General features: G+C 39.9%; 1 protein-coding gene across 13 annotated transcripts in view; it reads left to right on the top strand.

Moving 5' to 3' along the window:
- The window catches only part of KLHL8 (kelch like family member 8), an 87244-nt gene that overhangs the window by 44593 nt on the left and 18295 nt on the right, over positions 1-24356 (top strand). For 9 of the 13 annotated variants that reach the window (XM_059887801.1, XM_059887800.1, XM_059887802.1 and 6 more), the window contains 4 exons: positions 979-1147; positions 1367-1526; positions 3982-4183; positions 8075-12786. In XM_059887801.1, the coding sequence (XP_059743784.1) occupies positions 979-1147; positions 1367-1526; positions 3982-4183; positions 8075-8198 (655 nt within the window). In that variant the 3' untranslated portion in view covers positions 8199-12786. Of the gene's footprint in view, positions 1-978; positions 1148-1366; positions 1527-3981; positions 4184-5056; positions 24332-24356 lie in introns of those variants that run through there. The other 4 variants (XR_009494940.1, XM_059887804.1, XM_059887803.1 and 1 more) reach the window with 4 other exon arrangements.

The raw sequence follows: 24356 nt of genomic DNA, 5'->3' as shown, positions 1-24356 counted from the left end.
GGAGCCTGGTGGGCTGCCGTCTATGGGGTCGCACAGAGTCGGACAGGACTGAAGCAACTTAGTAGTAGTAGTAGGCTAAGTCTCTTCTGTTCCCAAATAAATAGATGCCCTTCAGAAGTAAAGCAATGTGATATAAAGCTTGTAATATAAAATTGATAATGCAGGAGACCCCAGTTCGATTCCTGGGTTGGGAACATCCCCTGGAGAAGGGATAGGCTTCCCACTCCAGTGTCTGGCCTGGAAAATTCCATGGACTATTCAGTCCATGGGGTTGCAAAGAGTTGGACACGACTGAGTGACTGTCACTCACTCACTCAATGTGATGTAATGAAATATTGGAACAAAATATGCTCTGCAGTTACATGAATTTAGTAATGAGATTAACTTTTGACCTCTCTAGCAAACCGTTTTTGTCAGTTTATCAACCTCTCACTTCTGCAGCTGACTGTTGTACTAATTGAATCTTTCTGACTCCATTTATAGTGTTTTGTTGGATTTTCCTTTATTCTTTAAGTTTAACCTGTATTTGTTGTCTAGTTGCTAAGTTGTGTCCAACTCTTTTTGCAAACCTATGGACTGTAGCCCACTAGGCTACATGGGATTTTCTTCTCTTTCCATGGGATTTTCCAGGCAAGAATGCTGGAGTGGGTTGCCATTTCCTTTTCCAGGGGATCTTCCTGACCCACAGATCAAACCTGTGTCTCCTGCACTGCAGGGTTCTTTTACCACTGAGCCACCAAGGAAGCCCTTAATCGGTGTAGGCTATACAGTATAAAACTCCAGAGGGCACTGTCCACATAGACTTGCACAGTTTGACCACTCTAGAGCCATCTGTTCAGAAGCTTTGATAAATCTAAAAATAATGGGAGAAAAAGCCACATTGATGTTTAACATGATAAATGAGTGCATTAGCACACTTTTTTTGCTGCCTTTTTTCTGGAAACAGAATGCAAAAATGTGTTCTATTGTTTTTTGCAGGCGAGGAATTGCCTTGGCTTCCTTGGGAGGCCCAATTTATGCCATTGGAGGGTTAGATGACAACACTTGCTTCAATGATGTGGAGAGATACGACATAGAATCTGATCAGTGGAGTACAGTGGCACCAATGAATACTCCCCGTGGAGGTGTTGGCTCCGTGGCTCTCGTGGTGGGTTACATCACAGTTCGGTCACTGGACTGCATTGCATTACATCCTTAACCTAGTAAGGAAGGGTCTGGTACATTCATATCTCCAGTGTGCAGATTACACACCAGATTATTTCATGAAATACTGCTCTCTTGCACATTTTGGTCTACCTTTAGGACAGCATATCAATCATTTCAAAATCTGATGTCATATGTTTTTATATTTTTTGTCTTTGTTTAGAACCATGTTTATGCAGTAGGTGGCAATGATGGAGTAGCTTCTCTGTCTAGTGTGGAGAGGTATGATCCACATCTCGATAAGTGGATAGAAGTTAAAGAGATGGGTCAGCGAAGAGCAGGCAATGGAGTTAGCGAGCTCCATGGTTGCTTATATGTTGTTGGTGAGTGGATGGTTTTCTCTAATTTTTTACAGGACATATAATAGTGTCACAAAACAACACAGTAAGATAACTTACATTGCATTTAGGCTCAAGTGGAATCAGTCCTGAGATCTGCTTTTCTATTCTTCAGGTTCATGGACTTGCTTCTCTATTTGCATCTTCATCTTTCATGTTTAAAACTCTGCCTCCGTGTTTTTACTTAGGAGTGGCAACTGTGTCTAAAGTAGGAGATTACATTGAAATAAGACATACTTTTTTTAATATAAGGACAGGTTGATGTGCTTTGCGACAGTAAATCTGTAAAGATCTAAGACATGTTTTTCTCATCTTCAAGGGAATTGCATTGACTGTTTTAAGCAAATGAATAGGTATTTCATATTCATGATGGTGGTTAGCATCTCTGTATTGCTTTTTGACTTTTTACTATATAGCAGAGTTGGAGGGAACCATAGCGTGAGCAGTACTTGTTCAGACTTTAACATGCATATGAATAATAATGAGATATCGTTAAATTGCAAGGGAGGAGGCCCAGATTCTGTAACAGCTCATAAGTGATAGTCAGTGTTATTTCTGGTGGTCTACTCAACACATTTCCAGTGGCAGGGCTTTTAAAGGGCTATGACATGGGAATAATAATGTCTGTTTTTAAGAATTAAGAATCTGAGATTATGTTAAGCATCTCAGCTGTGTCTAGTACCTTACCAGTAAATGGGTAGCTATATTGTGATTAGTAATCCCTTTCTTTATAGGAGGAGTTGTGTTTAGAGAGGTGGTCACAAGCGTATATCATACTCTCTCATGTTAATATGAACTGGTGTTAACAAAACTCAGAGTGCTTGATGAGAGAGTAGGATATTGTTAGCACTTAAACATCTGCAAGTCATAGAAGTCGTACTGGATATCTCAGTGCTTACATGTATTAAAGAGGGAAAATAACATAATTTACCCTTTTAGTCTCGCCTGATCATCACAGCAGCTCTTTTAGATGGTCAGAACCTGAGAGAGAGAATATTTACTCATAGTCACATGCCTAAGTAAGCTGACAAAGCTGGAATTTGAAGAAGGGTCTGTGAGAACCCAGAGCTGTTACAGTATGCCAGTGCTCCTCTCAGCTCCCTATCTAGCATAGGTCTTGGCATGTGTTATACCTCAGTAGGAGCATCAGTGTTTCTGTTACTTGTTAAATTTTTTGAGCCCTTGTAGGTAGAACAGACACAGTAAAAATAAGACTGACTCAGGTTGAACCTTTCAAAAAAAAAAAACAACAAAACAAAACCCTCTTGTTCATCCAAGTCCTACTTAAAACATGTATAACTGATTTGAATAAGAAAACTTTGAAGGTAAACTGTATGTCCAGGAAGCTAATTGCATTCTGCCTTTTCTATTCCTCTGCTTTGAGCTTTTTGTTCAAGATTTATATGCATTACCTAGGAAGAGTATAGGAGCCAAAGAAGAAGAATGCCATCAAAAATAGAACTACCCTGTATTAAAAATCTAATCTCCTCCATTAACATTAGCAATAATTAGAGCTAAAGCCTTTGTTGCAGTGGAAGAACGTTTTATATCATAGTTGTGGTGGGGATGGCACTACTACATTTGTTCAGTGAATTTTTTATCTCAGTTGATATAATGAAATTAAACCCATTAGAGAAGCTGACTTTGTTGATTTATTTTTTAACCTGACCTACCTTGTTTCTAAAAGGACTGGTCATAATATCAACACTTCCTGTCCCAGGAAAATAGGCTTAGTCACCCAGGAGACCTGTTATTTACATAGACTAAGATGGAGCCTAAAAAGAGACACATTTATTTTTTAAAGCAAAGAGCACTGTTGAAATAGTAGTCTCTGTGTTTAACACTCAGGAACATGATAAGTAACATTGTTGAGATAAATAGAGAGGACTGTTAGTGTTGAGAAATATAGCATGAAGATACAGTTTTGGCAAAAATTGGTAAGAATTCATAGTCCACCATCTCTGCAATTATGATTGCAATTATAGTACTAAGGGAAACAGTTGGAAAATTTTGACTTATCTAAATGAGTCAAGTGATTTAGTATGATTTTTTCTAGTCTCAAGCCTTACTTTTTAAAAATCTGATATATACACAGAAGGAATATATGCACAGAAGGAATCTCAGTATTTTTTGCTTGCCTCTAGGATGCTAAGGAAAAATTATATTAAATGTCTGTGGGTTTTTTCTTCCTATATCATCTACTTAAATATAGGGACTCCAGTTTTTCTCACTTTAAGATTTTTAATCCTAACACTGAGGAAAGTAATACTTAAATTATCTTGAATTGTAGAAAATGTGTAATAGGAGTTGGTAGTAGTGATAGATGTTTGGGTTTTCTAAAATGTTTTTAAAAGATTGGCTTTCAAGAGCTTTTGAATTGAGATTTAATGGTTACTTTCTATGAAACATAATACTGTTTTAAAATTTTTCCTTTACACAGGTGGTTTTGATGATAATTCTCCTCTGAGTTCTGTTGAGCGGTATGACCCTCGAAGCAACAAATGGGATTACGTAGCAGCCCTTACCACTCCCAGGGGTGGAGTGGGGATCGCAACAGTGATGGGCAAAATCTTTGCAGTTGGTGGTCATAATGGCAATGCATATCTAAATACAGTGGAAGCATTTGATCCAGTGCTGAATAGGTAACTTTTATGTTTGCTTTATGTTTTGATGGGATCTTCCAGTAACAGATTATTTTAGAGTGCTAAGATGTTGCATTTTGTTTGTTCAGTCACTGAGTTGTGTCTGACTCTCTGCAACCCCATGAACTACAGCACACCAGTCTCCCCTGACCTTCACTATCTACCAGAGTTTGCTCAAACTCATGTCCATTGAGTTTGTGATACTATCTAATCATCTCGTCCTCTGCTGCCCCTTTCTCCTCTGGCCTTCAATCTTTCCCAGCATCAGGGTCTTTTCGAATGAGTTGGCTCTTTGCATCAAGTGGCCAAAGTTTTGAAGCTTCAGCGTCAGTCCTTCCAATGAATATCAGGACTGATTTCGTTTAGGATTGACTGGCTGGATCTTGCAGTCCAAGGGACTCTCAGAGTCTTCTTCAACACCGCAGAACAAAAGCATCAGTTCTTCAGTGCTCAGTCTTGTTATGGTCCAGCCCTCACATCCATACATGACTACTGGGAAAAACCATAGCTTTGACTAGATGGACCTTTGACTAGATGGCAAAGTGATGTCTCTGCTTTTTAATATGCTCCCTAGGTTTGTCATAGTTTTCCTTCCAAGGAGCAAGTATCTTTTAATTTCATGGTTGCAGTCACTGTCTGCAGTGATTTTGGAGCCCAAGAAAAAAAAATCTGTCACTGCTTCCACTTTTTCTTCTTCTGTTTGCCATGAAGTAATGACATGATCTTAGTTTTTTGAATGTTGAGTTTCAAGCAAGCTTTTTCACTATGAGCTTTCACAAAACCTCATCAGGAGTCTCTCTAGTTCCTCCTCAGTTTCTGCCATTACAGTGGTATCATCTCCATATCTGAGGTTGTTGATCCATCTCCCCACAGTCTTGGCTCCAGCTTGTACTTCATCCAGCCGAGCATTTCACATGATGTACTCTGCATAGAAGTTGAATAAGTGGGGTCAGTATACAGCCTTGTTGTACTCCTTTTCTAATTTTGAACCAGTCAGTTGTTTCATGTCCATTTCTAATTGCTGCTTCTTGACCTGCATACAGCTTTCTCGGGAGACAGGTAAAGTGGTCTGGTATTCCCATTTTTTGGAGAATTTTCCAGTTTGTTGTGATCCACACAATCAAAAACTTTAAGTCAATGAAGCTTAAGTAGATATTTTTCTGGACTCCCCTGCTTTCTCCATGATCCAACGAATGTTGACAATTTGATCTTTGGTTCCTCTGCCTTTTCTAAACCCAGCTTGTACATCTGGAAGTTCTCAGTTTACTTACTGCTGAAGCTTAGCTTGAAGGATTTTGAGCATTAGTTTGCTAGCATTGAAATGAGCACAGTTGTGCAGTAGTTTGAAAATTTTTGGCATTGCCCTTCTTTGGGATTGGAATGAAAACTGACCTTTTCCAGTCCTGTGGCCACTGCTGAGTTTTCCAAATTTACTGGCATATTGAGTACAGCACTTTCACAGCATCATCTTTTAGGTTTTGAAATAGCTCAACAGGAATTCCATTACCTCCACTAGCTTTGTTTGTAGTAATGCTTCCTAAGGCCCACTTGACCTCACACTCCAGGACATCTGACTCTAGCTGAGTGATCACAGCATCATGGTTATCCAAGTCATTAAGACCTTTTTGGTACAGTTTTTCTGTGCAGTTTCTTTTTTGTACAGTTTCTCTTCTGCTTCTGTTAGGTCCATACCGTTTCTGTCCTTTATTGTGCCCATCTTTGCATGAAATATTCCCTTGGAATCTCTAATTTTCTTTAACAGATCTCTAGTCTTTTCCATTCTTTTGTTCTCTATTTCTTTGCATTGTTCATGGAGGAAAGCTTTCTTATCTCTCCTTGCTATTCTTTGGAACTCTGCAGTCAGATGGGTATATCTTTCCTTTTCTCCTTTGCCTTTTGCTTCTCTTCTTTCCTCAGCTATTTGTAAGGCCTCCTCAGACAGTCATTTTGCCTTTTTTGCATTTCTTTTTCTTGGAATGGTTTTGGTCACTGCCTCCTATCCAGTGTTACAAACCTCTGTCCACAGTTCTTCAAGCACTCTGTCTACTAGGTCTAGTCCCTTGAATACTTTCACTGTATAATCATAAGGGATTTGATGTAGGTCATACCTGAATGGCCTAGTGATTTTCCCTACTTTCTTCAGTTTAAGTCTGATTTTTGCAATAAGGAGTTCATGACCTTAGCCACAGTCAGCTCCTGGTCTTGTTTTTGCTGACTATATAGAGTTTCTTCATCTTCGGCTGCAAAGAATTTAATCAGTCTGATTTTGGTATTGACCATCTGGTAATGTCCATGTGTAGAGTCGTCTCTTGTGTTGTTGGAAGATAGTGTTTGCCACGACCAGTGTGTTCTCTTGGCAAAACTGTCAGCCTTTGCCTTGCTTCATTTTGTACTCCAAGGCCAAACTTGCCTGTTACTCCAGGTATATCTTGACTTCCTGCTTTTGCATGCCAGTCCCATATAATGAAAAGGACATCTTTTTTGGGGTGTTCTAGAAAGTCTTGTAGGTCTTCATAGAACCATTCAACTTCATCTTCTTTGGCATTAGTGGTTGGGGCATAGACATGGATTTCTGTGATATTGAATGTTTTGCCTTCTAAACGAACTGAGATCATTCCGTCATTTTGAGATTGGACCCAAGTACTGCATTTTGGACTGTTTTGTTGACTATGAGGGCTACTCCTTTTCTTCTGAGGGATTCTTGTCCACAGTAGTAAATACAATGGTCATCTGAATTAAATTTGCCCATTCCAGTCCATTTTAGTTCACTGATTGCTAAAATGTCAATATTCACTCTTGCCATCTCCTGTTTGACCACTTCCAGTTTACCTTGATTCATGGACCTAACATTTTAGGTTCCTATGCAGTATTGTTCTTTACCACATCAGACTTCACTTCCATCGCCAGTTGCATCCATAGCTGGGTGTCATTTCTGCTTTGGCTCAGCCTCTTCATTCCTTCTGGAGCTATTTCCCTGCTCTTCTCCAGTAGCATTTTGGATGCCTGCTGACTTGGTGGGTTTCTCTTTCAGTGTCATATCTTTCTTCCTTTTCATACTGTTCTGTTGGTCTCAATTGGTTCATTCAAATTCTGATGGCCGGCCACTATGCCCCTCATCTTCAAGGCTCTCATCATCTTTGCAAAACTTCTTGAACCACCCTCACTGTATGTTCATTAGCAGTTCCTGGGCCAAGTGCATTGTTGAAGTTGCAAGTTGTCTGTGCTGCTTTACAACCCATTTTGAACTCAAATTAAAAAATTGCTTGAATTGGCATTTTGTCTAACATCATTTCTATAATCTAAAATATAAAATAAATAGCAAGTAATAAGTCATTAGCAAAAAAAATAAAGCAAGAAATGCACATTAAAATGATGTATAACATAAAGCATTTATTTAAGAATGTATTCCAGTGTCAAACAGCAGAGTTCCACAGTGAGAAGCCACCGTTACTTTTGCACCAACCTAATACTTCCCTCCACTCTTCCCCAACAGCATATTGGACACCTCTGACCTGGGGGGCTCAACTTCTGGTATCATATCTTTTTGTATTTTCATCTGTTCATGGGGTTCTTGCAGCAGGAGTACTGGAGTGGATTGCCAATTCTTCCTCCAGTGGACCATGTTTTGTCAGAACTCTTCACTATGACCCGTCCGTCTTGAGTGCCCTGCGTGGCATGGCTCATAGCTTCATTGAATCACACAAGCCCCTTCACCATGACAAGGCTGTGATCCATAAAAAAGGAAAATGCTGCTAGATGTAGTTAATAGAAATGTTTGGGGATAGCTTACTGTCTTTCAAAACCAGTCTGTTCATAGGGAGGTTTTGTTTTGTCTTATGAGTGAAGCGAATCATGATTTAAGATAACATTCTTTGTTCTCTGTCTTTTCAGGTGGGAGCTTGTTGGATCTGTGTCTCACTGCAGAGCTGGAGCAGGTGTAGCTGTGTGTGCCTGTTTAACTAGCCAAATCCGAGATGTAGGTCATGGATCCAGCAATGTGGTTGACTGTATGTGACTTGAGTTCCAGTCACCAACAGTTTAGTCATATCCGATAGGCAGAAAGACAAGCAGGATTTTGTAGTGGCCACCTTTGAGCAGTGTTAACTGTTTACTAGAGTGTCATGTAAATGTAAACTGTTCTATGTGACTGAGTGCAACTTTTGGAATGGTAGCTGAAGAATTACTAGTAATAAAGTTGGTATCTCCCACTTTAACAAATAATGAAGTAGGGAAAGAAGACAGTCTAAGCTGAAACCTCCTCCTCCAAAAAGAAAAAAAAAGTGTTTAGTGGAGTGGAGTGCCAGAATTTTGAAATTAACTCTTTTTTTTAAAGTGTGGGTGAATGAACATGCAGAAGGAAGTCGCTTGCTGAGCTTTACCTTTTGCCTAAAGGCGTTAACCTTAGGCATTGGACTTTTCCTCTGGGGAGATTAGAACCTGTTCATCAACACAGAGGTATCAGGACTCCTAACAGACCTGCTGCATTTGAAGATCATTTCTCCTTGGTGCTGATGAATTTATGCCTTGCTTTTTTCTAGGTGTTGATTTGTCAATTCCTTGGATATTTACAGAAGTAGGAAAAATGTTTCATCTTTCTGAGTGTCAGCCTATAGGATCATAGGCTTCATTTCAGTTTGAATTGTTAGGACACCAAAAGATCTAAATGAATGATTCCATCTGAATGAACCTACACTTATTTTTTCACGTGAAAGGGGTTTTGTTTCATAGTAATAAAAAATGGAACCAGATGAGATTATTAGAGGAGAAGCCTTTAGAGTCAGCATTATTCTAGTGCCCATTTGAGAGACCTTGAATGGGAGTGGTGTCCATTACATGACTCCCTAATGAGGCAACTCCAAAAATATGTTTAACACTACTTGATTTAATTATTTCATTCTGAATCTGAGGTTTATTATCCTTCTATTTTGCTGTTTGCCACCATCATAGTTTTTCTAACTGTACAGAATCTGGATTTATTTATTATGGGAAATTTGAATTCATTTCTACAAAAACCCTTTACAGACTTTAGTTGAACTGTTGATTAGTTCATATCCATCTTTACCAATAAAAGATATTGTAAAAGCAAAGGAAGATGAAACTAGTTTTTTTTCTCCTGTTATATTTCTCTCCAGTGTACTTAATGAATTTTAATTGAAAATATTTCTTTCCATTGCTTTGAAGGCAGGCTGTTTATACACCTGTTGATCTAACAGCTCTTCGTGGTTTTACCAGCATTATAAAGTGGCTTATTCATTATATGTATATATTTTTATAAATATTTATGAAGAATATTAAATTATTCTATTTTGTATTTGCAGTGCAGTTTGGTATTCTAGATGTTCTTGAATTCTCCTTTAGTTATTATGCCTTAGGATTCGGTGTAGTTCACTGCTGTCAGTCATCTTGTTCACGAAGCTGGGGCAGTGCAGAACCTGACGTTAACTGCCTAGTAGCTGGGATGGGCCTTGTTAAATGACAGCCTAGGCTTTTTCAGTACAGAGAGGCAAAAAGCCACGTTATAAAAGCTAGTGTTTTGTGTATATTCAATCAAAAAAATAAGGTGAAGAAAATTTAAGAGAACTCAGCAGAAAAAGGTCTTTCATGAAGCCAACTCAAATGTTCCCAAATTATGGCAATTTTTGCTGTCAGCCTGTGGGCAAGTCCATAAGTCATTGCTGGATCTGAATTGATGTTCTCTTGTACAACTGTAACCGTATTTCAGTCAAACCCCAACGCAGTTCACTCTGTAGCACTTACTGGACTGGCTATAACTGGCTGCATATGGAGAATAAGGCTCAAAACCTGGCTTCAGCTCCTTCCCAGGTCTAATGGACTTCCTGTATTATAATACTTGTCTAGGTATGGTTGCCTAATGTTATATTTATTTTGAGGGGGAGTGGATCTTTTATTCTTTCTAAGGTTATTAAAAAAATTTTTTTTAATTTCTGCCTTTGTCATGAGTATAGCACTTGGGAGCATGAAGGTGTTATGTTTTCATCACTAGTTTTATCAATACAGGAGTCATCTAACATTACTAAGTTGCTACTCTCGCTACCATAAAATATGAACTACTGCTAAGGGAAATAATGTGAAGTAAACAACACATGGCTAACTGTTACATTATGTGCGGGCCATCAGAAGTATAGCCTTGAAGGACCTGACAATGGTATGAAAAGATTAAAGTGTTTTATGTAGAGTGACAAGTAGCAAAAGAACTTCTCTATAATATTTTCTCAAAACCATATATAAATTTGTGTAGTAATATTCCAGCAAATCAAAATAGTGAAACTCTCATATATTACCAAGTACAGAGATCAGAAAGTTGGATTCACATCAGTGCTATTTATTGATTCAAAATATATTGCGTGTATCTATTATGAATAGGAATATGAGTATTATGTATCTATTATTCTTTCTGTATAATGTATGTAACTTTTCTTTGATTGCTTTCATAGAATCTTTTCAGAATGATATAATTGTTTATTCTCCATCCTTCAAATACAAAATTGATTTAGTAGGTTGGCTGAAATATTTTTTTCTCCAAAGAAAGGATCTTTATGTTTAACAGAAAATACGAAGATTTTTGTTAACCCTTAAAGAGGTTAAAGGCAACTGACTGAGCAATTTTCTCTTCAGCAGTTGTAGACTTATACTATTTAGAAATAAGATTCTTTATGCATTAAGATGTTGTCCTTCCAGTTAGTAACCTCGTGAATCTTTGTTTTCTGCCTGTCTTGCCATTGCTAAAAACTCTTCTGAAACTCTTCCTTGGAAACCACCTGAAGATCCATTTGTAAGTCATCCAAGAGAATTAGTCTCATCACAGTCATACAAGAACAAACATGTGGTTGCCAGAGAAGGTGGATGGGGAAAGGAGAGAAATAGGTGGGGAGATGAAGAAGTATAAATGTGTCATGGGTATGAAAACAGTAGGATAGTTTCTTTGAAGGGAACTCTGGGAATTCTATTGTGGTATAGAAATTCTGGTGGTTTTTGTTGTTTTAACAAGTCATTTTTCCATTATTTTATTGGTTGAGGCTAAATTCAGCCTACTTGAACTATATAAGGGATTTCTTAAATTTGGGTAGTAATCATGGGGCGTACTGTTAACTGCAATTTGTTTATTAGTAACTATAGTTTGTTTAATGGAATGCCTGCATCAGTCACTTTATAATAACATTTTAATCTTTACAGTAATTTTGCAATTGAGAGTTACTCAGATACAGGAAGAAACTTGTCCAAGATTTACAACTAGTCATTGGTTAACCAATATTTCTCTGACTGAAAAATTCTACTGTTCCACCTAAAGTATGTATATTTAAGGAAGGATTTTCTTTTTCATAGCTGCTGCTTAGCAGTATAAAAGTATTTCTGGTCACTACTCATTTTTCGGTCACTTATTTCCATTTATTATATTGGTTTAGGTTTTATGTGTACAATATAATGATTCAGTATGTGTATACATTGTGAAATGGTCACCACAAGAATCCATCATCATAGTTTTTTTCCTTGAAATGAGAAGTTTTAAGATCTGTTCTCTCAGCTCCTTTCAGATACGCCACACAGTACTATTAACTACAGTCACCACGCCATGCGTTACGTCCCCGGGCTTATTTTTTTCTATCTGGAATTTGTATTCGTACCTTTTGACCCCCTTTACCTATTTCTCCCACCCCCTACACTGCCTCTGGTAACCACCGACTGTATTCTGTATTTAATGTTTCATACGTAAGTGGAACATATGTGTGACATGTGCGTTTTTGAGCACAGTAATGAAACGCCTGTGCATTCAGTCCGTAATTATTAACAACATTCCTTTTGTTCCTTCTCAATTCCAATTCCCAGCCAACTGTTCTCGCTAGAGCTAAGTACTATCCTGAGTCATTCGCTTCTTTGCTCTTTTTTTGTTTTCATACAAATAAGGAAGCTACATGTTGTGTACTCTTACGTTGGCGAGCTTTATAAAGAATAGTATCATTATGTAGTCTTAGTAATTTGATCTTTTCATTCAGCAGGTTCGCTTTTCAAATTTGTTGGGTATTTTCCATATTTTTGCTTTACAGTGCTGAAGTGAATATTTGAATACAGTTTCTTGGTATGCATGCGTGTGCAAGTTTTTTTAGAGTACATATCCAGAAGTAGCGTTTGCTTGATCAGCTTTATAAAATAGTGAAATTATTTTCCAAAATGGTTTTGCCAGTTTACACAACCATTTTGGAAAATGATTTATTATTTACTTGCTGTTGTAAGACATGATTCATTTGCCAATCTGTTAAGTGTAAGATGATATTTTATTATGGCTTTAGTTTGCATTTTCTTGATTGTTGAGTTGAACATGTTTCCATGATTATTAGTCGACTGGTTTCTTCTGTGAAATGCTCCTTTTTTCCATTTTTTCCTTGTTTACCTTAGAGTTCTTCATAATAGGATACTAATTTTTCCATTTATTTTTATTGCACATTATCTTCTCTCAGTTTGTGGCTTATCTCTTCACTTTGTATTTTGGTACAGAAAACTTAACTTTAATGTATTTACATGTTCTTTTTTGTGTCTTAAGAAATCTATCATTTATTCTAATAAAGTTTCTCATATGTAGTCTTTAATCCACCTGGAATTGATTTGTGTATGTGTGAGAGAAATTTTATTAATTTTTACTATTGGGTATTTTTTATTATGTGATGACCAGTTTTCTTCATACTGTTTAGTAACATCCTTTCTTTGGGGACTTTTCCTACATGGCCAGTTTCTGTGTAAGTAAATGTGTGGGACTTTCTATTCTACTCCAGTGGTCAGTTTGTCTTAACCAGGAGCTAAGTGACACACAGGGTGAAGTATTCTTTCTCTTCTATTCTCTGAATTATTTAACACTGAAACAATCCATTTATTCAACATGTAATAGAACTTATGTATAAAACCACCTTGACCTCTTTTTTTTTTTGAGGAAAAATTAATTATCAATTCAGTATCTTAGTGGTTATACAACCCGTTAGGATGTGTAAGTCATTTTAAGTAAGATTTACTTTTTAAAATATCATTTGCTGGATCCCACTTGGTTTTACTTGTACTGTTTTCACTAATGTTCACTTCTAAGTATTTTATAAATGTTCATTCCATGTTTTGCTTTGATCTGTGAGTTTAGAAGTATATTTTAAAATTCCAAATAATATTTTTTTCTTAATTTCTTTTGGTTCTGTCATGATTGTTGTGAATTCTTGAAAAGCCTTATGTTGTAGTAATGCAGTTTCTGTATTTGTGTTTTATATCACATTAGCTGATTGTGTTCTCAGTTGTCTGTTTATGGCTGTTTTTTTCTTCTGGTTCTTTGACCTATCACTGGAGGGAAGTATGTTGACATTCCACATTGTGACTAGTTTTCAGCAAGGATGTGTGTGTGTGTGTGTTGAGGTTTTCTGATTTACATCTATGCTAATTTAAAGGAATAGTTTTTTAATTTTTTTTTGTTGTTTTCGGCTGTACTGGGTCTTTGCCATGCTCGGGCTTGCTTTAGTTGCCTTGAGCAGGGGCTGCTCTCTAGTTGCTGTGTGCAGGCTTCTCATTCCTGTGACTTCTCTTGTTGCAGAGTGCCGTGCTCAGTGGTTATGGCTCATGGGCTCCAGAGCACAGACAGGCTCAGTAGTTATGGCCCATGAACTTAGTTGCCCCATGACATGTGGGATCTTCCTTGACCAGGGATTGAATCCATGTTCCCTGCCTTGGCAGATGGATTCTTAAACCACTGGACCACCAGAGAAGTCTTGAATTTTGTTTCTAAGTGGTGTATTTTCAGACGTGTATTTGATTCAATCTGTTCTAGGGGCTTTATCAACCCTTCCCTGAGGGGCTTCCCTGGTAGCTCAGACAGTCAATGTAGGTGACTTGGGTTCAATTCCTAGATCTCAAAGATCCCCTGGAGAAGGGAATGGCTACCCACTCCAGTATTTTTGCCTGGAGAACTCCATGGACAGAGGAGCCTGGAGGGCTACAGTCCATGGGGTCGCAAAGAGTCGGACACAACTGAGCAACTAACGCTTAACTTCAGGGGCTTTATCATTGATTTGAACTTTAACTGGTTAGTTTTGAACGTTCACTGGTTAGTTGATGAGGCCCAGAAAACCCAGCCCGTTCAGACCTGCCTCAGATCCTTTGTCCTGTTGCTATCAGAGAAGGCAAAGCACCTTCCACCATCCAGTGCTGCTCTGGGGCTGGACCTCCGAATCTCTCAGTGAGTGCCCTTGGCTCTTGTGGTTCACGTACTGGTTGCTCATACACATACATACCCTCTCAGTCATTATTAACATTGCAGAGGTCTCATACCTGCTTAAATTGTGGGGTTCCTGAAAAACCTATTTTGATTAGGATATTATGCACAGGTTAAAAAATTTTTATCCTACTTGCCCTGGCTGGTTTATGCTTTTGGAAGGGTGAGGATTAAGTGGCCAGAAATTTTACCAGTGCTGGTGGTTTACTTGCTAAGTTGTCTCCGACTCTTACGACCCCTGTGGACAGTAGCCCACCAGGCTCTTCTGTCCAAGGGATTTCCCAGGCAGGAATACTGGAGTGGGTTGCCATTCCCTTCTCCAAAGGATCTTCCTGACATAGGGATTGAACCGAGAGCTTGAACTCTAGTCCCCTGCATTGCAGGTGGATTCTTTTACTGCTGAGCCACCAGGGAAGCCCATATAGTACTACATCCCTCTGTGAAACTTATCTGTTGAGTATCTTAGTAGACCTTAAACTTTTTGGTCCCATATATTTGTCATGCCTAAAGTTCTTTCTCAAATTTAGATGGGGAGTTTTTAATTCATAAACTAAGTTTCCTCGGTATAGCTGTGTCTATTTGTGCTTCTCTGCCCTGAATGTCTCAAGTATGTGATTTTATTATATACACCAGTACCTTCTAACAGCAGTGTGCTAAATCCCTTCAAAATACTGATGTAGATTCAGAAAATATTTGTGTTCTGCCTGAGACTTTGCAACTTCCCTTTGTTTAAAAAAAAAAAAAGTTTCTGCTTTGGCTTTTGGCCAAAAGTAATAAAGTTCCTACCTGACCATAAATTCCCTGATTTCCCCCTATTCGTCTGCAAACAATTATCTTTTTTCCTGTCTGGAGACCAGAGCTCAGGACTGAACGACACAGTGGCTATTTGTACTACATTCTAACACAATCCTCTAGGTTCCTCGTCCTCGCTTCATTTCTTCATTATGTATTTTAATGCAGTACTAAATCAATGTGCTTTCTTAGGGGCCAGATTTATTGAATTGTAATTCATATAAAAAAACTGACGCACTAGGTTTACAATCTGTGGCTTAGTAAATATAGAGTTGTATCGATCAGGGCTTCCCAGGTGGCACGAGTGGTAAAGAACCTGCCTGCCAACGCAGGAGACATGAGAGAGGTGGATTCGATCCCTGGGTCGGGCCTGGCAACCCACTCCAGTGTTCTTGCCTGGAGAATCTCCATGGACAGAGGGGCCTGGTGGCCTACAGTCCATGGTGTTGCCAAGAGTTGGACACAACTGAATTGACTGTCACACACGAGCCAACATCACCATAACCCAGATTTAGTTCACTTTCATCATGCTCCCCAAATTTTCACGAGCCCCTCTTGGGGTCAGTCTTCCTCCCTCTTTTCCTCCCTGCTTCTCACTCAAGGCAACCACTAATGTGGTTTTGGTCCATAAACTTGCCTTTTCTGAGTATATCATGTAAGTGAAATCAAACTCTAAATATAGCATCTTGTACCTGTTTCACTTAGCATAATGTTTTGAGGTTCATTTCATCTGTACTGTAGTCGTTTTAATACTGAACAGTCTGTCTTACATTGTTCAGCCATTTACCAGTTGATCAGTTTCCAGTTTGGGGCCATCACGCAGAATGCTGCCATGAATGTTCATAAACATGTCCATGTGAACATGTTTTCATGTATCTTGGGTGAGTCTACACAAGTGGGATTGCTGGTTTTTATGGTTATCCACAGGGGCTGTACTATATTATATTCCCATCAGTACAGTAGGAGGTTTCTGCTTTCTCATCACCCTCTCCAACACTTTGTCTCTTTGATTACAGCCATTCTCCCAGGTGTGAAGTGGTATCTCATTGTGATTAAACCAGTGTATCTAACAGCATTCTTTCCCTTAAGGAAATAGTTCTTGGTTGTTCAGTCACTTATTTGTGTCCGACTCTTTGAGACCCCATGGACTGCAGCATGCCAGGCTTCCCTTTCACTTTTCTTGGAGTTTGCTCAAACTCCTGTCCACTGAGTTGGTAATGCCATCCAGCCATCTCATCTCTGTTGCTCCCTTCTCCTCCTGCCTTCAATTTTTCCCAGCATCAGGGTCTTTTCCAGTGAGTCTGTTCTTCGCATCAGGTGGCCGAAGTACTGGAGCTTCAGTCCTTGCAGTGAATATTCAGGGTTAACTTCCTTTAGGATTGACTGACTTGATCTCACAGTAAGGGTTTTTCGAGAGTCTTCTTCAACACCCCAGTCAAAAGCATCAATGCGCTCAGCCTTCTTTATGGTCCAAGGAAGTGGCTGCTCTCTAGTGGTGCATTCCTCACACTGCACCTGGGGAAAGGGCATTAATAAGGAGCTTGAACGTGCACTTCAGGTTGTGCCTGCATCGGTTAGCTCAGAGTGCAGTTTGAGGCCCAGGTCCAAAGTGTTTTCCTAATTACCTTTTTTAATAATCTTCAGAACCTGGCTGAGGCTTTTTACTTAATCCCTGGAGGTGCATTATAATCGAGCCAAGTTTTTGTGCTTCGGATCTCATCGACTTTACATACTCAACATCTTGTGGCTAAAGGTTTACACCTGCGGAGTGGCTAATGCCTGTGACGATGGGGCGGAAAAGGCCAGAGACAGTTCTGTTGACTCAGACTTACCACATCCTTTCAAACGACAGCCAGAGGAGTAAACAATTCTTACCAGTGGAACGAAAGTAAATTCTTTTTAATGAATTGCACACAAATGGAATGTCTGGAGGTTCCTGGTATTTTCAGGTAACACTTTGTAAATATGCCTGTAGAGAGCTGTAAAACTTGAGGAGAATGGGTCTCAGCTGCCCCAGGCTCTTGGGCTCTCAAGCAATGAGAGCACTAGGCACATTAAAGATCGACGAAATTGAGCTCAGGAAGGAACCTGGCCAGCCACTGGATTAAGGAATGTGTATTTGTGAAGTAAAGATGTGGCTTCAGGAAATCAGGGTAGAAGGAACTCTGGCCAACCCAGTACGTATGTGAAATTTGAAATTTCCCTAACCTCTTAGGCCTCAGCACAGTGCATTTACCCAACAAGGCATTTTGCTCTCTTGACATGTTTCTAAAATGATCATGTTATGTGTCTGTGTGTATATGTACATACACACACGCCTGAGTACAAAGCAGGAGAAGCATGATGGATGGGCCGGCCTGCGGCGGATTTACTGCTTCAGTCAAATGGAGAGGCCGGACCATCCACCTGTGACACTTGACTATACAGTAATTCTACTCTACAATACATGAAATTGTTACCAGTTGGGTGGATAAGGGGGTATAAGATTTAGGGTAGGTGATACATAGTTTATTTGACTTCAGGATACACACCGGATAGGAGAGAAATTGATATTAGAGAATTAAAACAATTTTAAACATGCATCAGAACTTTTAAAATGTGGTAATGAATTGTCACCTTTCAAAGGATTCATATGTGGAAATTTTTATTAATCTGATGTCATCACTGCCAAAACAACTTATGGAGATACTACTATTCTATGAGGACAGTTTTTATCCTCTGCCTTTGTTTTGGAACCAAGTCTGGTGATTTATGTGAAGAGTATTAAGTCTTCCCAGAAAAACTATCATAAAGTAGGGTTGTGTGTATGCTTGCCTGTCTAGTTCTACAATTTTAAAGACGATTTTATAAACTTGTGATCAAGTGTGTAGAACCCCACTTTATCCGCCCCCACCCTGATGATGATCTTGAAGGACAGTGGTCTTTTAACTCATGTTTAATAGGGAAATGTTTGATTATTAATATTTTTACTATGTAGACTTTAGGATACCATTTATTTCAACCCCTTTTTTTGTTACAGATGAGGAAATAAATATAGTACATGACATTCAGGTAACTTGACAAGACAGATCGTGATAGTGGTTTTGCGTAGACACTGATGAAAGTGAGCGGAGTCCAGCTGGGGCCCAAGATACTCAAAGCCCTCAAAGTCTTCAGTTTCTGAGTTAAAGGTTTATCTGCTCCCTTTACTGTGAAACTTGGAGGACCCAAGGGGAATTCATGCTGCTGCCTGTTATAGCTATTTTAAATTTGCTGGTACTTTAACCTTTACAGGTTACTTTACATTGTTCATGACTTTAAAAGTTTTATGCTAATTTCTTTAAGGGTTTATCACATCAAAGTTTACTTTTATTTTTTATTTACTCTAATTTTTTTAAATTTGGCTGTACCACTTAAATTAAGAACCAGAGATCTTAGTTCCCTGGCCGTGAAAGGGCAGAGTCCTGACCATTGGAGTACCAGTCCCTATTTCTCTTTATTAAGAAGAAAACCTGTCAATCTCAACAGTCACTGGAAGTATACTGCTGTCTTGACTAGTTCTGGTAAATGGTGAAAACCCACAGGACAACACGTATAACATCAGACAGGGTCCCTCCTGTCGTGCTCCTTAAGTTTCTATGATGGCAAGATTCTCAGGACTTCCTGCTTTGTAAAACCTAATTCCTGCTCACAATCCAGTTTTCCTTATTGTCTGTAGCAAAATTCAAAAATAATTAAATGTTAACAGTGTTAGGATACTGGTTGTGGATGACATTTTAAAAGCTTATAAAAGTCATTTCCTTCAGTTCCTTCTAAGCAAAGTTCTAACTTCAGTCAAGATCCATATCATAACCTGAGTTTCATCTATTACTAGCTGTTTGACCATGGACAGATGAGCCTAAATCTTATCATCTGTAAAGCACGATAATGAAATGACTAATTTGAAAGGTTTTTAAAAATATACACCACGGGGCTTCTCTGCTGGACTAGTGGTAAAGAATCCACCTTCCAACCCAGGGGATACGGGTTTGATCCCTGATCCTGGAATATCCCAGAGCAGCTCTGCCTGTGCACCACAGCTACTGAGCCCACATGCTCCAGAGCCTGTAACGAGAGAAGCCACTGTAATGAGAAGCCTGCTCATTGCAACTAGTGAGAAGCCCCCTCTCGCTGTGTAACTAGAGAAAGCCCGGGGTCAGCAACAAAGAACCCAACACAGCCAAAAAACAAAAACGACTACGGAAAGTACACGGCACACAAGGTTTAACACACGTTCTGACCATGTTTCACTGTCCAGGTCTGTTGTGCAAAGGGGATGGGAAGGTATCATGGATGTAGTGAATGAAGGGAAAAAAGGCAAGGTGGCTCTGGAATTCAGGACCAATACACAGGCATAAGAGGGCTGTTGTCCTCTGCCTAACAGATAAGCTGGCTTATGCCATGCTGTCCAGCTTGAAATAATCTGATCAGTGTAGCCACAGTGGTTGGCTTTAAAATAGCATCTAGGTTAGCGAGTGCCACTGAGGGCCAGGACAATAGATGTTTGAATGGAAAAATACTTGATTTGAAGTTACCTGTCACCCACATGAAGAAGCGACATGTGGTTCAGAAGCTGGGCACTCTGACGTACGCTTTATGCCAACGTGCATTCTGAATGGGTGGGAGAAAAGTCTCACAGGGATGAAAGATTAGTCTTCCCTGGTCTTTCACCTTTATTTAAAATCAAAAGAGTGACTCCCCTGGTGGCCCAGTGGCTAAGATGCCACACTTCCATTGCAGTAAGACACAGGCTCAATCCCTGGTCCAGGAAGATCCCACATGCTGAGGAGCAACTAAGCCCGTGGGCCACCTCTGCAACTTCTGAAGCCTGCTCACCTCGAGCCAATGTTTGAGAAGCCCACGTACAACTAGAGAGTATAAGCCACCACAGTGAGAAGCCCACGTACAACTAGAGAGTATATCCCACTCGCCACAACTAGGCAAAGTTGTTGTTCTGTGCAACAAAGAAGACCCAGTGAAGGAAGGAAATAGGACTAGTCAAGTAAGGCACAGGAGTGACATATCACAGTGAAATTTTAGACTAGATCCATGTGGGCCACAGAGAAACCTATGGTGAAACTCATCCTGTACCTCCAGTGGGCTTCAAAACTTCACCAGTATTTTACAGCTTCCAGTTCCGTCCAGGATGAATGGCATTTGCTTGGACCAAAAAGATGAATGGAGCTTCAAACCCTAAGGACCCATGTCAGTGATGTGAATGGAGTCTCACTCACTCAGGCATTGGCCCTGGCCTTCAGTGTTAGAAACGATGGGAAATGCTGTTAAGCGGCCCGTGATGTCTCCCGAGGTACAGGCAACAGAACAGATTTGGGAAGAGTCATGTAATCAAAAACCTAGTCCAAGTTTCTTAATTTACAAATGATTAATTTACAAATGAGAAGGAAAAGATAATCTCACAGAAATGAGCTAAATATAGGACTACACACTCCACAGAATCAAATGCCACTGGCCAAATGAGTTTGTGGCAAAATGGTTAATTTCAGATGTCAGAGAATGCAAATTGAGGTAGTAAAGACTTTTACTTTGCAATCGAAGTGGGCAAGAATGTAAGCTCATCCACATTGGTATAAGAGTTTTTGGGGTAAGTGGTTTGGTAACAAATTCTTTAATTCGTCTTTTGACCCAGACATTCCCCCTTCCAGAAATTTATCCTGTAGTAACACTTGTAAGGGCTTCCCTGGTGGCTCAGATGATAAAGCATCTGCCTGCGATGCAGGAGACTCGGGTTCGATCCCTGGGTCGGGAAGATCCCCTGGAGAAGGGAATGGCTACCCACTCCAGCATTCTTGCTTGGCGAATTCCATGGACAGAGGAGCCTGGTGGGTTACCGTCCATGGGATCACAAAGAGTCACGAGTGAATGACGAACACACCGAGGTGACGTGTGTGCATAAAGGGATAATGTTTAAGTAAATGGTTTATCTTTACTTGCACAATATTTTACAGCCAAAATGGTTAACATAGACGACATAAAGTGGGGAAAAGTCTGAATATAGTTCATCTAAATTTGTGTTTAAAAATGTTTTAAGTGCCCAAAGGTCCTGGAAGGAGATGCATCAGACTTGATGGTGGTTTACTCTGGGGAGGAAGGGATGAAGTTGATTTGCTTTTAGACGTTTTTTCCTCTGTGGTTCTGTGTCATCTGACTATTTGCAAATCAGTTTGAAAACAATCTTTTAAAAACTTACAAAATGGGGCTTCCTTGGTGGCTCAGTGGTAAAGAATCTGCCGGCCAATGCAGGGAACACAGATTCGATCCCTGGTCTGGAAGACCCCACGTGCGGGAAGGAACGTAAGCCTGTGCACCGCAACTACTGAGCCTGTTCCCTAGCGCCCAGCTACTGCAGCCTTCGTGCCTGGAGCCTGTGCTCGGCAACGAGAAGCCACTGCAGTGAGAAGCCTGCGTACACAGCCAGAGAGTAGCCCCCGGTCGCCACAACTACAGAAAAGCCCTCACACAGCAACAAAAACCCAGCGCAGCCAAAAATAAATGTAAAAATTCCAAAAATGATACTTATAGATATGTAGGCTTCGGAGAGCTGCAAAACCACTCCACCCAGTCACTTATTCCCTTGAGATGCTTCTAAGTACTCAGTTGTGACCTTGTGTACCAAGTCCTACCTGCAGGAGGAGGACTCTCTTCAGAGGCTACAGAACAAAGATGAGAAAGCAGGGAGTTGAATAGTTAACTAAAGACCTTTTCCTAAAGCCCATGCAACTGAGTACAATTGGTCTTCCAACAGCAGTGTGCAGATACGTAGAAATGTATGAGTGGCGGGGCTGGGGCACAGGTGATAATTTACAGGAATATTTAGCAGTGGAGAGATACAAATCCATAATTGTTTCTGTCTCCTAGAGATGTTGGGGCTGGGCCCCAGTAGTAGAGAAGGGTGATATAAAGCACTTATCTGAAGCAGGCACATGGTCTTTTCAAGCTATAATAGAACTGTGTTTACAAAGTATTCAAGGCCCACCCTCTAGTCTGTCCAAAGGGCACAGGTCTTTATTATCAGAGCCTAGATGTCTTGCTAGAGTTTTGGCTTTCAGCTGAGCATGGACTGAGGAGAAACCACAAACACTGAAAGAAGCCTAAGACAAAACACGCTAGATGGGTACAGTTATCTAATCACAGCCAGAACAGCAGATAAACCTCTGATTATATTTGGGTAAAGACCTGCAGGCCTTCAGAGCTGTTTAAAATGGATTGAAGAGTTTTGACCACCACTTAGGGGTCCTAATTTAAAGCGGCCTGGACTGTGACAGTTCACATTTCCGACAATCATGGCAAATAGTGAACAAATACTCATTTAAATAACTGAGGCTCCAAAAGTGCCTAAATACGTATGAAAAGACCAAAGGACACACAGAGGGGTTTGTGTCTTACCTTCGAGTTGCTGCCGGTGATCAGGAGTAGTAAATTTGTCTTCCAGTGTCTGGCAAACTGTCCTTACATACCTTGAGATACCAAAAGCAGAAACTGCAAAGACGTTGGTATCAGTTGGCCTACTTAAGACGCAAGACTTTGTTTAAAAATGCTATAAAAACCGCAGAGCAAAAGATAATTTGGAGAGAAGTATTAACAACATAGTAAGAGGTTAACATCCTGAATATATATAATAAATCAAAAGGAAAAAGATGAATATCCTGGAGGAATAATTTGTTCCTTTTTTTGTTTTTTAAACTGCTCAGCATCCTCTTCCTTCATTAATGAAACCCTTCCTAGTGGTGAACTCATTCCATATGACTTAAATGAAAACTTATCCGTATCTATCCAGCTAGGCTCTTGAACTGGGTCTAGAGTATCGGTAACCCCGTAATCTCTGCACTACAAATGGCAACTTCATTTGTAACGAAAAACGATGTAAATGAAGGTATCAGATTTCCCACCGATCAAACTGGGTCACTTTTTCCTTTTCATGTTTTCCAAACATAATGGCCGTGGTTAGTAAAGGATCAGATTATCAATGTATGATAAAAGCTCTAAGTGAAGCATGGTTGGCACAGGGAAAAGCCCATATTTGTGAGTTTTGACGACTGTATCCTCACCACAGACTTGAAGTTAGCAACACTAACAGGAGGACACGTAGGGAAAAAAGAATTCAAGATGTACGACGTTGCATTCGGAAATGCACGCTGATGTTTTTAGGGGTGAAATATACATGCACCTATTTTACATAAAATATGGGGAAATACTGTTGAATCTGCCCAACTAGCTTGCTTAAGGAATGGCTGTGGAAGCATCCTTTATACTAACTCCAAGTTAGAGATAATCTCAGTGTTTAGCAGGGTAGTTGGTATTACATAAACTGGCTACGAACATACAATGAACAACTACGGAAAATTCGTAAGAGACGAGCTATGACATGGCAAGGCTTTGTGAAAATTCAGACCCATGTTTTAAGGCCTAGTTCTAGCTCTTGTCTGAGCTTCTCTTAATCAGGGCTACATCACCCCCTTTTCCCCCACTTGTCACTGCACACTTACCACCGTCATTGCTGGCTGTCAACTCTACTGTAAGCTTGCCAAGGGTAGGTAGGTCCCTGTTTTTTTCACGAGGACTGATAAAAGTAGAGGTCAGCCTAACATAAGGAAGAACAAAATATCAAAGTAGGAGAGGTGGGTAGTAAGGTCTTTATCGGTGTTCAGTCACAGACTGAAAGGTCACCTGTGGGAATACTGTGGTACAGAGAAGGGAAGGAGGACATTTAAAAAAGCCACCAGTCTGAGTGTTTAAGGCAGAAGCACTAGACTAAGCACTCAGTACACCATCTAACGTGCTCCTACCTTACTAAGTAGATACCAAATCGGTTCACGTTGATGAGAAAAGCCCAGACAGGTTAACTAACTTGCCCGTGGTCACACAGCAGACCAGAGAGCCAGGAGCTGAATTAGCAGTCATATTTCAGCATGTAGAGTAGTATTCCTTTTGGAGTGGCAAAGGGAAGGGACACCAGATCGCCTTAAGAGTCTTTCCAATATCAACATTCTACAAATAGGTCCACCCACACCCTGCAAACTACACAGGCCAATCTGGTCACTTGCACCTGGCAGCTGATGTTAGGAGCCTGACTCCGGTGCTCTCAGG

The sequence above is a fragment of the Bos taurus genome, chromosome 6, assembly GCF_002263795.3.
Source record: "Bos taurus isolate L1 Dominette 01449 registration number 42190680 breed Hereford chromosome 6, ARS-UCD2.0, whole genome shotgun sequence".
NCBI classification, from domain to species: Eukaryota; Metazoa; Chordata; class Mammalia; order Artiodactyla; family Bovidae; genus Bos; species Bos taurus.
This window is presented reverse-complemented; position numbering and strand designations above follow the sequence as displayed.